Source organism: Eurypyga helias, unplaced genomic scaffold, assembly GCF_000690775.1.
Source record: "Eurypyga helias isolate BGI_N326 unplaced genomic scaffold, ASM69077v1 scaffold6478, whole genome shotgun sequence".
Classification (NCBI taxonomy): domain Eukaryota; kingdom Metazoa; phylum Chordata; class Aves; order Eurypygiformes; family Eurypygidae; genus Eurypyga; species Eurypyga helias.
The window spans coordinates 20,824-35,823 of record NW_010268779.1 but is presented as its reverse complement, the minus strand read 5'-3'; the positions used below and the strand labels follow the sequence as shown (position 1 = coordinate 35,823).

Genomic DNA, 15,000 nt, shown 5'->3' with positions numbered 1-15,000 from the left:
GCCTCTTCGTAAAGAGGACTAATTTTAGCCGAGTGTTGTAATGTGCGAGGGGGTTTTTGTGTGTAAAACATTGGCAGTGGTATCCTGCTTGTATTCCAACACGGAGCGCTCGCAGATATTGTCCTATACAATAATACTTAACGACCATTGTCTACCCTGATGATTTACATGTGGTTTTCATTTTAGAGGAAAAAAAAATAGGAAAGGAAAATTTATTTTTTTTTATGTTCCTGTGTTCCCCTTCACCTAACAAAAAAACCCCCTTCGGCTAAACCGTAAAAAAAAAAATAATATATCTTTGTGAAGTCGTGCTGTTGTTACAGAAAACCTCCCGAAACGAAGTGATGGTGACCTCATCGCGTTAGTGCTTCGCGGGGACCGTCGGTGCCCTAAAACACAGCCTTAGCCCCAACACCTCTCTCGCTAAGTCAACCCAGCGGAGGCCCTGCCCGCTTGGAAACGCATCAAAATCAAAAGTGACATTCTCTAGCAGACGTGTTCTCGCTTTAAATCGGTGTTAAAATGTCTTTGCATGAGAACAGGGCCCTTCGATGCAATCCCTGCCCCTTCTCTCCATCCCCCCCGGATCCGAGCCTGTCGAGGATTACAGTGTGCAATCTCTGCCGACAGCAGATAAATAACTGACAGTATTTTAGCGGAGTTGCTAGGTTCTCTGCGGAGTAATTTGTTTTCTCCTTTCTCCCCAAGTCTTTAATGTTTTGTTATAAACATCTCTAGCAAGGTGCTGCTAATAGAAGTGACTTCTGGCCGAGGGTCTGGATAAAAAGCTGCCATGGGTTTCCGAGCTGCTTTCTTGCACGGGCTGTGCCAAGGAGTCGCTCTTCCCTTTGTGCACATGGGCTTTCCTGGAAACAGCGAGGTGGACAGAGTTCACGGATTTGATCAGAACTCTGCTCTGTCCCACAGGTTTTCACTGCGAGGTGATAGAGTACTTGTTTGGGGAACTGGCATTGGCATTGACTGGTGTGGCACCATCCTCCTCTACCCCCCAAAAACTCAGCCATCAGCATTCACACACGTGCATTATTCCCTCTCAGCAAAGCCACAGGCGCTACTTTTCACTCTTTTTGCTGTAACTGGGGTACACCAGCGTGTTCCTCAGCCTTTTTATTTGCACGTGAGCGTGACAGTGGATGTGCAAAGCTGCGAACCCGTTGCGCCCCCAGCCGCAGTCGCATCACGCAGGTGACATGTACGTAATTCTAATGTAAGATTTGAGGCTCTTTACATCTCTCTCTCCTGGAGAAGACCTGCAGCGCTGCTTTTAACTCGAGGCGTTCACCCAAGCCTTACGTTTTTGCTTTTTTGCCTGTGGGGGCTGTATCATCTCAGCAGTTAAAGGCTTGATAAGAGAAAGTTGTCTTTCTTCTTCCACTAATTGTATGGGTGCGATAAAAGATCACACAGGGAATCTGCAAGAATTTACACACGCATGCAAACAAATAGCCGCTATCAATTCACGTGGAAGATCAGATAAGCCCATTATCTCGCATCCGTACGTGGCAGCCTGTGACAAGAGCGTGGGGAAGGACGTGGGGCAGGAGATACAGGAGCGGGAGGAACGGTGGTGGAAGTCACGATGAGGAAATTCAGAAGAAAAGAAAAATATAATCTAGATTGCAAAAATTATCTAAAGGTTTCTGGTCTAAGGGAAAACGGCGTGTACGGAGATAGTGCTGTGCCCAGTTGCCTGTTTTTAATGCAGAGCATCACAAAGCCAAAGAGCTGAAGAAATGAGTCCGTGGAGGAAAGGTGGTTTTGCCAGCACCGTTGCTGTACTGTGGCTGCCCACCATGAGGATCTGGTCCCCTTCACCCTGGCGCAAGGCCTTGGTAAGGGCTTGTCCTGCACAGTGCAGTCAGTGTTGCACCTTCTGCAGTGGGGCAGCTCTGCATCAGTGAGCTGAGCACAAGTCCTCTGCCAGCTGCAAGGGAGAAGAGCCTGGAAAGGTGTTTTTTTAGTAGTAGTGCCTTGTTCTTCTTCATCTGGGCAGAGCAATACTGAATTTGCGTAGTTACTCTTTGCCTCTGGATTCAGAATTCGAAGCTAGTAAATACAGAGACATTTGAATCTAAGGCCAGGTCATATTTTCCTCACGCTGTCAAATATTTTGGACCAAAGTTTATTCCATCAAGATGCAGGTATGGAAGGACGGCAAAAGACTAAAGAGTAGATGTTCTACCTAGCAATCACTTTTGAGTACCCATAAATGCTATTAGCCTCAACAGGCTTCCTCAGCGTTGTAAACAGGCTGCAGAGAGCACGTAGAAGAAAGGGTGGCCACTCATGTAGTGTCATCTAAGGTTATGTGTTGTCAGAGGAAGGTAGATCCCCCATTTCAGGGAAAGCGTAGCTGACTGGGCCTCTTCTGCCCCTTTGCAGGGGAACGCAGTGGAGAATTTGGCTGTAGATCCGTGCTGAATGGGTAATGAGTTCCTGCAGGGAGACCTTGTCTTTGAAAAGCAACTGATTCTGTCAGTTTTGATCCAAAAAGGTGACCATGGTGGATAGATACGGTAGACTGAATACAAAGGCTTAAAATCCAAGTGTTGAGACAGCCTCAACTAAAAGGTACCAGAGAGGATAAAAAGCCTGTAAGATCTAAAATAACAATTTTAAAATGGAAACTTTTTAGCAGTATCTAAGAAAAGCTGTCTAATGCTCCCAAAGAGAACGGTGTTCACCAGGGCTGCAATACGGATGGCACGTGGTGGATGAACCGGTACCATGAAAGTGTACATAGAGGGATCTGATGAAGTGGAAGGTGATACCCTCACTTCTTGAACACCTAAAGCAAAAGAACCCCAGTAGTCTAACCTCACTTGTGTGCCAGCTAGAGTTCAGCCTGAGAGCAGATACTAGGTTTTTATAATCAGCAAGTAAGAAAGTTAATGAAATACTCCAAGAAGTTCAGATTTAAATGTAAACTGGAAGGGAGTTTGGAAGAATCCATTCTTCTTTCATTGCTCATTTGTTGGTGAAATCTGACCTTGACACTTCTTCCCATGGGTGGAGATTTGGGATATTGACCCTTTTCAGTGGAAGATCCACTATTCCTTGATCACTGTTTTTAAGAGCACGAAGAAAAGTTCAGCCTGTGATAAAGACCTCTCCTGCAGTGGGCATCTCGGCATTATGTTTTCCAGCTTTCTTATAGCATGTTTTCTTGAAGGGCTATAAGAAGGTGACAGTCCACAGGAGAAAGCATCTCTAATTTTGATAAGAGGAAAAAAAAAAAAGAAGATGCTTTGTATTACCTCTGTGTTCTTCATCTAAAAGCCAGATGTGGTTTTGGGGAGCAGTTTGTTTGTAGTACGAGCAGTGCCCATAGTAAGTATTCCAAGAGCAACAATTGGCCTTAAGAACGTCTCTTCAGTTCCCTTCCTGCCTGATCTCTGTGTGAGGTGTGGATAGCTAGAGATTTGGAAGAACTGTCCTGTAGTTAGAAGCTAAGCGTGACCCTAAGAATTCTGAAAATTTTAAGGTAAACTCTTCATCCCGTGGTAGAATGGCAGGAATTAAGTGAGGGCTGTGACGTTCACCCGCGAGCCTGTGGGGAGACCTCAGCGTTGCATCATCCCCAACAGAGAGTGCCAACACCTTCCTTCCCAAACCTTACGGGACACAAAATTATTTGTACCACCTGCACTTGTATATGCTTTACCTTTCTATAAAACCTTGAATCTGTTAGTCTAAAACAGGAGTTTTCAGGATCCGATTGTAGAGGTGGACAAACTGAGGCAGAAAGCGAGTTACCCGCTTTTGCGGCACAGCTCACCGCATGACATCTGCCTTTGGAGATCCGTTTGCCTTGTCTCAGCTTCCTCTTGCTTTTCGCGTGCAAGGATCCAGGTAACTGCCTCCGTGGGACAGGGAGGAGTAATGGCATCTACCTTTAAAACACGCACTTAAATTTTCCTTAGGTGGTAAATCTGAGGAACTGAAAATGGGTTTTTTTTTAGTTTTTGCATTTCTGCCAATCCTATCGAAAGATTCTCGGGGGGTAGTGGAGGTGTTTGGGTTTGAGTGGTATTTTTTCTCCTATGGTTTCAATTGCCCGGGCTCCTGATTAATAGTTGAAGCAGTTTGCTCATGTGACATCAGCAATGTACTAAAGGAGAGGGGAAGTATCTCAGAAATATAAAGAGCTAACATATTTTGTGATCTCTTCTCACTCAGATGTATACTTCAAATTGCATTCCCTCAGTGGAGGGAAATAATTTCAGTTACCCTGGTCACAGTAGAAAGCAGTCCTCTTTTTTGAATGCCTTTTTTCATTAATGTAGATATGTTTCTGAGATGAGAAACGATGTTTCTTCTAATTATGGTTACATGTAGTTAATTTCCTTTTTTAAAAGCTTGGTGTGAAAGGCAGTTTCCTTTAAAAAGGGGGGGGGGGGGGAAGGAAAAAGTGATACAGCTGATGTTCCTGTTGCCTTAGCAACAGATTTATTTATTAGGGTCTGAAATGACATGAGTTAATATACCACATACCTGCTGATCGGCAAACTCTCCTATTTCAGCTCCGGTTGACAATTAAGTCCTGGACAGCTACAGCCAGGGGTTAATGTTACTCATTAGGAGAACTAGGTCATTACTGGGAAATCAAGGCACTTAAGGCAGCATGGATAAAATACAAAATTCAACATCTCAAGGAGTGAGGGGTTTTATGTTAATTAACCTTATTTTCCTTTCATTAAAAAAAAATCTTTCATATATGCATATGACAGTGGATCAATTAATTGGGAAAAAAAAAAAAGTAAGCTGTAGTTTACTTTCCTCTCCTAGTTGTCTTCATTTCCTTTGGAAGGGTTTCATTATTTTATGGAAAATTCTTATGTCTATATGATGAGTAAAAAGGGTATTAAAATTAAGAAGGGAATCATCATGGAAATCAGCTTTACCACAAGGGAATGAGCAAATAAAAGCCTTGGAAATGAAAATAAATAAGCTTTGCTAATACCTCACCTAAGGAGCAGAATATAAGCCCATCAGAGCTTGGAGATATTTAGAGGTACTTCTTTGCTTCTTTATTAAGCAGTTACATAGTTATTTGACCTTCAGAAACCGAAACTTTAGAGAACTAATTCAAGTTGTTGGTAAATATTCTATTTACAGAAAGCTGATCAGTGGCGTAGCTGACAGTAACTCCTGTAGTTCGTAATTGGCTTCTGATTTCCAGGAAAATTAAATATATTCTCTGAAAGTTTTATTAAGATATCTGAGTGGGAGTTTTAACTTGATAAGTCATAAGTGATTTAATAAAGCTCTCCTGAAAGCCTTTATTTACTAACTTTTAGCAGACTTCATTCTGATACTGGAGAACTTAATAGGCTGAAAAAGAATCCTATTAAAATAAAAGTGGGTTTTTTTTTTACTCACTGCTTCCCCAAATATACTTAGTTCTTTCACTTCTACTAAGCACTCTACTTTCTTTTCTATATTTAAGCTCTGTAGCCCAGTTCTGCTTCTCGTTGTGTTTAGAGCAATTTGGTGTAAAACCTTTTAAAAAGCCAAGGTTGAAGCAGCATCTTACCTGGGGTGCAAGCAATAAACCATTGTAGCAAATTGTAAAAGCACTCTTACCTGTCACAAAAGCAAAATTCAAGCCCCATGAGTGGTTTTCTGCTCCGAGGGGATGGTTTTGCACTCTGATGTACCTGTTTTCTTGCATAGAAGAAAAATGTTAAATAACATCAAGATCCTGCTTAAAATAACCCATGCAGAAACCTTCCTTCTTCATTTCCTCTGCGCTATCCAGATGCTTTGGTGCCATCCTCTGAAGCCTGTTAGGTTTCAGCCATGGGTGAAAAACTGATTTTGTGTTCATGTAAGACTACAACCGCATCACCTGGACTTGTGCAGATTACTAAAGTTTGGAACAGACACATCAGTTTGCCATAAAAGCTCCACTAAACTTGGCTTTCTCCTTTTTCCATGGTGGAAGACTCTTTTTTTATGGTGTCTTTCTTCACTGGTACAACTGTGAAACTCAAGTCTTTGAGCAGAAACACATACATACTTGTGGGACTAAGGAGTCCTCTCAAGGCTCTGAAGGAAGGGGACTCACACCCTTGTGAGGGCGAGACCTGTGTGTGCAGTTCGGGTGTTGGATCCTGCCTGGATTTAGCAGTCTGACCTGCATGGGTAGGACCATCCTGCTGAGCTTTGGCCTGAGGTGTGCCTGAGACACGTGGAGTGTTCAGTGACCAGGCACAGGAAGAAATTTTTAGAAGGCTTGTCTACATTTTTAGGAATGCTTCCAACACGTGCAACAAAAAGCGTACCTTTGACTCAAAATCAAAGACACCCAAATATTCAGTTTTTGCTCAAAACCAAAAGAGGTTCAAATACTTAAAGGCTTATTTGAAATTTAATATAGGCAAGTTATGGTTTGTAGTATTACTGGGTAGTGTTGTGGATTTTAAAAATCTTGTTCTTTGGATGTTCTGGAAAACCTTTGGCAGGATTTTTCTAGAATATTCTAGTCCAAGGTACCCCCAGTCTTGGGAAACATCATAAACAGGGATGGGATGTGTTTTCTAATAGGAAGTCCCAGGCAAACTCAGCAGGCGGTGCCACCAGCCCCCTTTGTAATTCACAGCACCCAAGACAGAGTATGTGAATACCCTCCAAGAGACAAAAATGAAATTTTTCATAAGCAAATGATCTGATATTCTTCTTTAATTTCACCAGTAAGAGGGGCGTTACATTTCTTCCTTCAAACCTCTTTTTAATTAACTTCCTCTTCTTGCTGCTCTGCAACTGTTGAGTTTTCTCTCATTCCCTTTTTCTCCTCCCCTGCTCTCCTTTTCTCCATGTTTTCACCTTTTTTTGCCCTCTCTTTGTCCTCTAATCTCTCCTTTTTTTTCAGTTGTGTTTGTGCAAAACCTGACTCAATGGAATGAGTTGATTCCTCATTCTGAAAGCACCGAGATTTGTAGGTACTTTAATCTTGTTGAGTAATGAGTTTCAAGCCTTGGTCTTGGTGCCAAGAAAGTTCCTGCTTAGGAGCTTCATCCTTGGAGATGACAGCTTCACAAATCCGAAAGGGATGAGTTATCTTAGGTACCTGAGCTAATTCCTCTCAGCGTATTATTCACTAAGGACCAGGACTTACTTTTTGACCCAGCAGGATGTCTGCTGGAGCATTAAGTAGTTGTAGTTTGGTGATGCGAGTCCACTGTGGAAATCAGTGAGGGGCGACAGGGTCTTGTATGGTGGGGTTGCCGTTCCCAGGCAAATGTGTCAGAATGTATTTTTTATGTACTAATTTATGTTTGATTCTTCTGTTCTTCCAAGGAACCACCTGAGTAGATTCTTATCCATTTATTATCAAGTTCATATCCATCTGTTACTACCATGACATGTTTCTTTTTCTAGTACATTGCATTACAATAGGATATATTGTATATGGTTATCAGGGCTGTCAGGGTCACCCAGATTATTTTATCTTGCCTACCATGACTCTCGACAACAGGAAACCATTTGTTCCGTTACCTTTGGAACACAAAAGGAAGTTAATTTTATTTATTTTTTTAAAGAAACTCTTGTGGGGGACTCCGTAGCAGTTACTGGGTTGTGTTGCAAATTCAGCTAAAATGATTTTAATCTGAATAGTTGTGAAAGGCTAGGTACATGAAGTTAGAGTATAACTAATGGAAAGGCATCTGAATGAAAGTGCATTGATTTTTTTTCCACCAAGGTAACTGAGACCAGACGCTGGTCTTTGTCTCCAAAGGTTAATCTCTCTTTAGGACGTAAACAGAAGGCTCAGTGAGTGATGCTGATCCTGAGGTTTCTTTGGTTAGAGAATGTGCAATATTTTATTTTGAGTTTTTTCTTCATGAATTGTGAGGGGAGAAGAAGAAGAATCTAAACAATAAACTCCCAAGGTTCTTTTTTTTTTTATGAATCTCTTCTAGATAACACAAGATAGGAGAAAATGCTTTTCCAGCGCAAAGCAAAATGCCACCCATTTTTCTCAGGCCAGCAATTTGAAAAAATCAGGAGGTAAAAGACACACTCCTCACTGTAAATACGTCACAGGCTATAATAGAAAATAAAACACGGTATTTGCCGGTACTGTCTGGCTGCTTTTTCCCTCTCTAGTGCCTTTTTTAAATTCCTTGCCTTGCAGAGGTGTTTTGCGATCACAGGCAAGGATCAGGACCCTTTTTGTCTGTAGCACTTCCAAATCGCTTGCTCATATTTATTCTGTAAGGTCCTTTTTATTTTTTAGTGACACTTAGGCAGAAACATTTTCTTCTACTTGACTCCATTTTCTGTTATCTGAGGGGCTATTGGCTATTGTGGTAACTTTTGATGCTGATGATGCCAGACAATGTTTAGAGGCACAATTACAGCAAAGACATTTTGTAAGCCTATCAGCTGAAGAAGAAAACTCATTGGATGTAACTACATATTTACAATCTACCTCATATTGGAAATGTAAAAAGATGGAAAAATTCTGTGATAAATTGAAGAAATGGAAAGCAATTAACTTTTCCTTCATGTTTGTATTTTCATAGTTATTTCTTTTTCCCCTGTTTCTTTCCCGGCAGTAATATTTCCTCTTTTGCAGTTATCATGAGCATTGTTACCAGAAATTTAGTATTAGCATTTGATTTTTTTGTGTCTCCTCCCTTTTTTTTTTCCAATCTTAACTAGAAAATGTATATTAAAGTCATTGATTTAGCAAAATCCTCTGTCCTCAGTGAAAATAATGACTAGAATATATTTCATTTGGTATACTGAATAGGCTTGTAGCATGATTCTCTTACTTTCAGAAGAATATTATCCTCCTGAAGTATTTACTGACTCTGATCCACACCACGTTTCTGTAAACAAGAGCTCCTCTAAGACCGTTTCTTACAGATGGGGAAACCTGGGCAGAGCCATCTCTTGGGAAATCAGTGTCAGGAAAAGGCCAGAACTTGGCAATTCTCAGTTTTGAAAGACCAGGTTTGTTTTTTATGACTACACTGCTACTTTCTAACATCATTAGATTATAATAAACCTATATTCAAATTCTGGTGAGCTCAAGATTTAACATAAAATATCGAAGTGTAATACAGTAAATACAGTGAAAAAACCCACAGCGATTGTTCTTTAGGTAAGGTTTGACGTGAAATGGAGCCCCACTTTTAGTTCAGCGCTGTGCATGCCAAGGCTGCACCGTTTATTGATGTGCTGCTGTTCGCTTCTTGCAAACACCCTGGACAGAGAGAAGGTCAACAGGAGGCTGATGTCATATGAGTCCTCTTATCAGCCTGTGGCATCCTTCATCACCCTCCCCGAGTCTGCACCGTATCAGCCAAAACAGTAAAGAACCTCAAGTTCCTGCTGTTATCGCCCAGAAGAACGTTACTGGGATAAAGGCACCTTCCAGCTCCCGGCTCTGGGGCTGATAGAGGTGCAGCTCTCGCCTCGCAGCCCTCTCGGCAGCACTGACTGCCCGTGCTTTTCTTCACCCCCATTCTTTCAAAAATAGTAACTTTTACAAGGGATTTTGCAGATTTTCTACCTTTTCCTCCATGGTGCTTTTGTTCCCATCCTCACTGCACTCTGCTTCCCTGCTAATGCCGCTGTGTGCCTTTGCTCTCTGGTTCTCCTCCTTTAATTACCACACAGTTTTATTTTTGCTTCCTAATTTATATCTTTACTGATATTTTTCTGACCTTTAGCACTGATAGCACTCTCCAGTGCTCTCTGCAGCTTCTCTCTCTCTCACAGTCTGATTTTTCTGTATTCTTTCATTTTTCCTAAACATATGCCTTTTCCTTTTTATCCTATATTTTCTATTTTTGTTATATTTATCATTTTCCCCTCAGCTTTGGATATGCCACAATTTTTTAGTTTCCAACTTAAATATTTGGTTTTTTTTTTTTTTCCCCTCTTCCTGTGGTTCTCTTCCCCTTTCATTGCCCATCTCATCTGCTCTGTGTGTTGCTAAACCTGCTCACTATTTCACTTTCCCAAAACTAAAGGACCAGTTCAAGGTTATCCACTTCAAGGATGTGTCTTAGAAACTTGATTTCCTTCACTTTTAAATATTGATCCTGGGCTCACAGGCTTCCCTGGCCCCATCCCTTCTCCTCACACCTTCCCTGTGCTCTGCACCTCGTACCTTTTTCTCCTTCCTGGATGTCTCTTGGCTCACCAAGTCCTCTGTCTCTACGACTGCTGCCCAGCTTCATAAATAATGAGTGAGACTTCAGTGGCCTATTTTCTCAGCCATTTTCTAGCAATAATTGCAGGTAGGCAGAAATCTGGTGTTTAGCTCTGGGTATACATCCTAAGAAAAATTAAAAAAAAAAAAATATATATATAAAACGCTAGTTTAACTTCTGAAGATTTTGTACCAGTTTTAGTATTGCCATTTCCCACCTTTGCCCAACTTTTAGATGATTTTATGAAATGGGGAAGCAGAAAGAGATGCACCCAGTTTGAATTGCTTGTATTTAAGGCACTGTAAAAAAGTGAGATACTACTGCCTGCCCTCACAATTTGGGATTCTCTACCAGTGAAAATCTCCTGAGCTAATGTCCTAAGAAGATTAAGATCAACCCTTTTAATATTGCTTTTAGCTGAAGCTTATTTGTAACCCTTTCAGAATATGTAGCACCTTCAGAGCTGGCGTGACAGGGCTGTTGTTATCACAGGCATTACATTCCCTTTGCACACTGTTTTCTGAAATACTAAGACTTTCTCCCCTGGCTTAGCACTGTTGTGTTTCTGATTAACGTGCATAAACTATAGGTTTAATTTTGTTTTAAAAAAGTGAAAGCATTTATTTTGCCCCTTTGAGCAAGTCCTGTCTCTTTTCCATAACTCTTCTACTTTCTAATTGACTGGCTAGATGTGTCTTCCTCCAAATCATAAATAACTGCGATTACCAACACGTATGATAAGTTTACATGGATTTAAAAAATTAAACTTAAGTCACAGAAGACTATACGGGTCTCTTACTGAATTTCACTGAAACTGGAGAGATGAATATTCACTGAATAATGTAAAGGGCCAAATTCTGCTTTCTTCCATGTTTTTAAAAATACGTTTTCTGTCACTGGTCAGGGATATGGGTGTCCTGCAGCCGCAGGGCGTAACTCCAGTTTAGCCACTCTCTGTGCACTCTCCTTCCGGTTCCAGCAGCGGGTAAGGCTTGAGGGCTGAGGCTGAATTCACAAAGCCCCTCAACAGCAGAAGGGTGTTTTGGAGACCATTGCCATTGATGGTATAGAGGAGCATCATCGTAGTGCTATGAAGTTGCTTTTTAAAATCACGTTAGGCTGAAAAGAGGGATGTCAAGTCATCAATTAATCTTCTGACAGCATCCTTCTGTGGTGAAAAAATAATACTGTCACACCCATTTTATAAACAGAACATCTAAGGCAGAGATAATGGAGCCTCGATAGTGGTGCTGCTGATACCACCACCCCCCAATCCCCATTTCAAGGAGAGTCTTGAGAGTTTTATTTCACGTCGGAAAGGGGAGCCCTGAAATCAGGCTGAACCCTGGGCCACGTTCCCATACCCAGACCACTCAACCTCAGCCAGTTCTTACTCGAGACTTCAAATGTCTTTCTTAAAATGTGTTTTAGACTCAAAAATAAAAAATCCTAGGTAGAAAAATGTAGTGTGCAGTACCTACACATGGAGGTTGACTGTCTGACTGTCTCCAACAGCAGTGCTCTCCAAGTACAGGTGTAGTGCCTATGTTTATTTTGTGGCATTTACAGCAGGAGTTTGGTCATTCGAATGTTTTCATGTTCTTAAGATGAAATTTAGAGCATCTTCATAGCCAGTTCTTATTTCTCCTTTAGCAGATGCATCTCAAATCAGGTAAAAATGCAAGAGCATTTCAAATACCTGAACTGAACAACAAAGCCGGACCCTAGAATCACATTAGCTTAATTTTTCCTCAAACATAATAATTTGAAACAAAAGTTTGCATTTTAATATCAAGCTTTTCCACAGTTTTGCAGTTCTTCGTAAGGAAATGGAGTATATATAATTAATACTGTTTAATAAAGCTCAAAAATGCAACAGATGCAGCCAAAAGTGCACGTCATTTTGAGCAGATCTTTACAGAACAGACATTCCATATTGTGTTCATCTTTTTCCACGATCACTGCTATGACAATCTGGTGTGTTTAGCAGTTGTTGCTGAGTAAGGCAGACTGGATTGTATATGATTTTCTCCATGTCAGCCAAGAAACAGGGCGCTCTTCTTTTTGATGCAGTAAAGAGGTGGTCTTGTACTATTTATTGCTTTCTACCAGGAGCAGCTACACCTTTAATAACCTGCAAGGATAATAATACATTGCAGTCTGTAGGTGCACGTGCTAGAAGCTCTCGGTAGGACTTAAAATAAAATGGTTGTGGTGTGGAAAAGTCACAGGAACTGATAAATCGAATAAGATGACCTCCCAAATAGAAAAGATTCACAAAACATGTCATTAAAATCTGTGAGTATCACATAAAAAGCAAAATATTGTAAAAGGGGATATGGAAGGAGGATCACCTACAGCAGAAAACCCGTAAGAGAGGCTCCAGTGCAGAGGAAACGTTTCCCCTTTCAGCATTCCTTCTGGGTGCCAAATTTTCCTTCTGTTCTTCCCCACCTATTAAACAAAGCTGCAACTTCCAATTCCTATCAGTTTTCCTAAATATGTGCAGCTTATGTGGCTTCCACGAGCTGTAAGGCTCCGTGTTCTCCTGCCAGATCCTTGACAATGTGGCTCCAACAGCATCCTCCACTTTTGGCTGCCTCTGGGACCCCTGGTCTCTTCTGGAAAGGGAGAGGGAAAGCGTATCCTTTGCTGGAAGGACTTTCTGTGACTGTGAAGCTGATAGAAGGACTGTGAAGAGCTTGGAAAGATCCCTGTAAGCGTCATGGCTCTGTCTGTCGAGGCTGCCTGCTCTGTGTACAGGGATGTTTCGGTCCACCTCGGGATGAGCTGGGCATAGCTCAGCATCGGGTAGAGGGTGGGCTCATCAGGACCACTACCAAAGCACCCACAAAGCCTGCCGAGGGGAAACTGAGGCTAGGAGGAAGCATGTATCATTACACTGATCAGCATCACAGCTCTCTGCCTTGCAGACTTGCACATTTCCGAGATGTTCCCCTCCAGCCAAGTCTGGATCCTTCTACCAAAGCACCCACAAAGCCTGCCTAGGGGAAACTGAGGCAAGGAGGAAGCATGACACTGAATTACACTGATCAGCATCGCAGCTCTTTGCCTTGCAGACTTGCACGTTTCCCTTCCAGCCAAGTCTGGATCCTCGATTGTAATCCCATTTCAGCTCTTTCAGCTGGGCATTTGGAGGGAACTAAGACACTGGAAACACGTTTCTGCACATAATTTACCTACCAGAAACAGGTGGCTGTTTTAAGCGTGAGGATGCAAGCAAACTAGTAGGCAGTTCTGGGATCTTTGCAATTGGAAGAAATTCTGTCTTCGAGCCAGCGCTTGTATCCACTTCGGTTACTGGAACCGCCATGAAAACTCCTGGTTCACAGATGTGAAACGAATTACGAAGTTTATGCCGTTGCATTCCTCCTTATTATTGGGAACAAAACAAATCTGGTAGATAGAGGACTTCTTAAAGTAATTATTATCTGGCTGTATTTTAAGAAAATGCAAGTAATTCTGAAAAGTTCACAGTTCCTGAAGATTTTTTACCCTAGGAAAGTCACATTAAGCATAAGATTAATTTCTTTTAATTCCCTAAACCAAAAATATTGACTGAATAAGAAATTAACACATGTAGAGCTGCAGATGTCATTTGGCTTCAGATTTCCTGAATGATACAATTATTAATCTTTCATATAGCAGTGTGACAAACCTACGGATTCATTCTACAAAATTAGCCTGTGGAGAAAGGCACCTGGACAGCTGAGCTATAGATTTTCCCTTAATACAGGAAGGAAAACGGTGGAATTTTCTAAATAATAAATAAACCCAAAATATTTTAAAGACATATGGTGCACATCTGTCTGAAATACAGTCATTTAAAGCAGAGTAATTAAATACAAGGTACAATATTCACCTTAGAGTAGGGAAATTAGTTAATTTTTAATATAACTAATATTAAATATAATAATTTATTATTGGGAATTTAGATCATCTGTGATATCTTTTGAAACTTTTATTCTGCCCTAGTAAAGAAGATAGATTAGCAAATTGGCTTTTTATTTTCTTTTTAGATAACCAAGCTTGTGTTTCGAGGCATTGAGTGTCATACCCATACAAACCTTTAATACCATCTTCAGCTGAAATGATAAATAAGTTTGGGTGTCTTACTTTCTGGTTTAACTTCCAGTTAACTCTTTAACAGTCTGAAGGTAGGTAGTGTCTTGTATTAGTTTATTCCATTATTCTTCACGTAAGGCACTGAATGGATCAGAACCTTTTCTTGAGTGTAGCATGGATTAATAAAATTCCAGTTTGGCAAATGCTATATTTTTAGCAAAAGGTTTTGATTAACTTATTCCTCCTGCAAAAAGAGGGTAAAGTGTAATGGAGATTGTATACATTCTGATTGGGAAAAAAATAATTACAAAAATAGGGGTTTTTCCTAACTTACCCTTTTTTTAGCATGATTTTGCCTCCAGCTAGGTGATATATTACTCAATCCTTTTCACTTTCAAAGTTGGTAATTCATAGAGCAAAGGCATCACTTGAAAACAGAGAAGAGAGATAAAAACCTGATGAATCTTCAGTTTTGATCCCAGGTGCTGGGGTGAGGGAAATGTTCAACCATGCGGCGTAACCAAAGAGGGAAATTCTGCTGCAGATGTTGAGTCCCCACAAGTAAATTTAAGAGAAATACTGTTCTCATAAGCAAAACAAGCAAACAAACAAGCAAAACCAAAACAAACAAACAAAAAAACCAACAAATCCTCAATTAAATATAAATGATGCTGAGATAAGTTCTGTTTGTTTTAAGGGAACATGACAAAGATCCTGAAAC

General features: G+C 40.9%; 1 protein-coding gene across 1 annotated transcript in view; it reads left to right on the top strand.

Moving 5' to 3' along the window:
* The window catches only part of GTDC1 (glycosyltransferase-like domain containing 1), a gene marked incomplete at its 5' end in the record, with an annotated part of 35,625 nt that overhangs the window by 3,452 nt on the left and 17,173 nt on the right, over positions 1 to 15,000 (top strand). The window contains one exon of the mRNA XM_010157846.1: positions 14,977 to 15,000. This exon is cut by the window's right edge and continues 83 nt beyond it. Coding sequence (XP_010156148.1) covers positions 14,977 to 15,000 — 24 coding nt within the window. The remainder of the gene's footprint in view (positions 1 to 14,976) is intronic.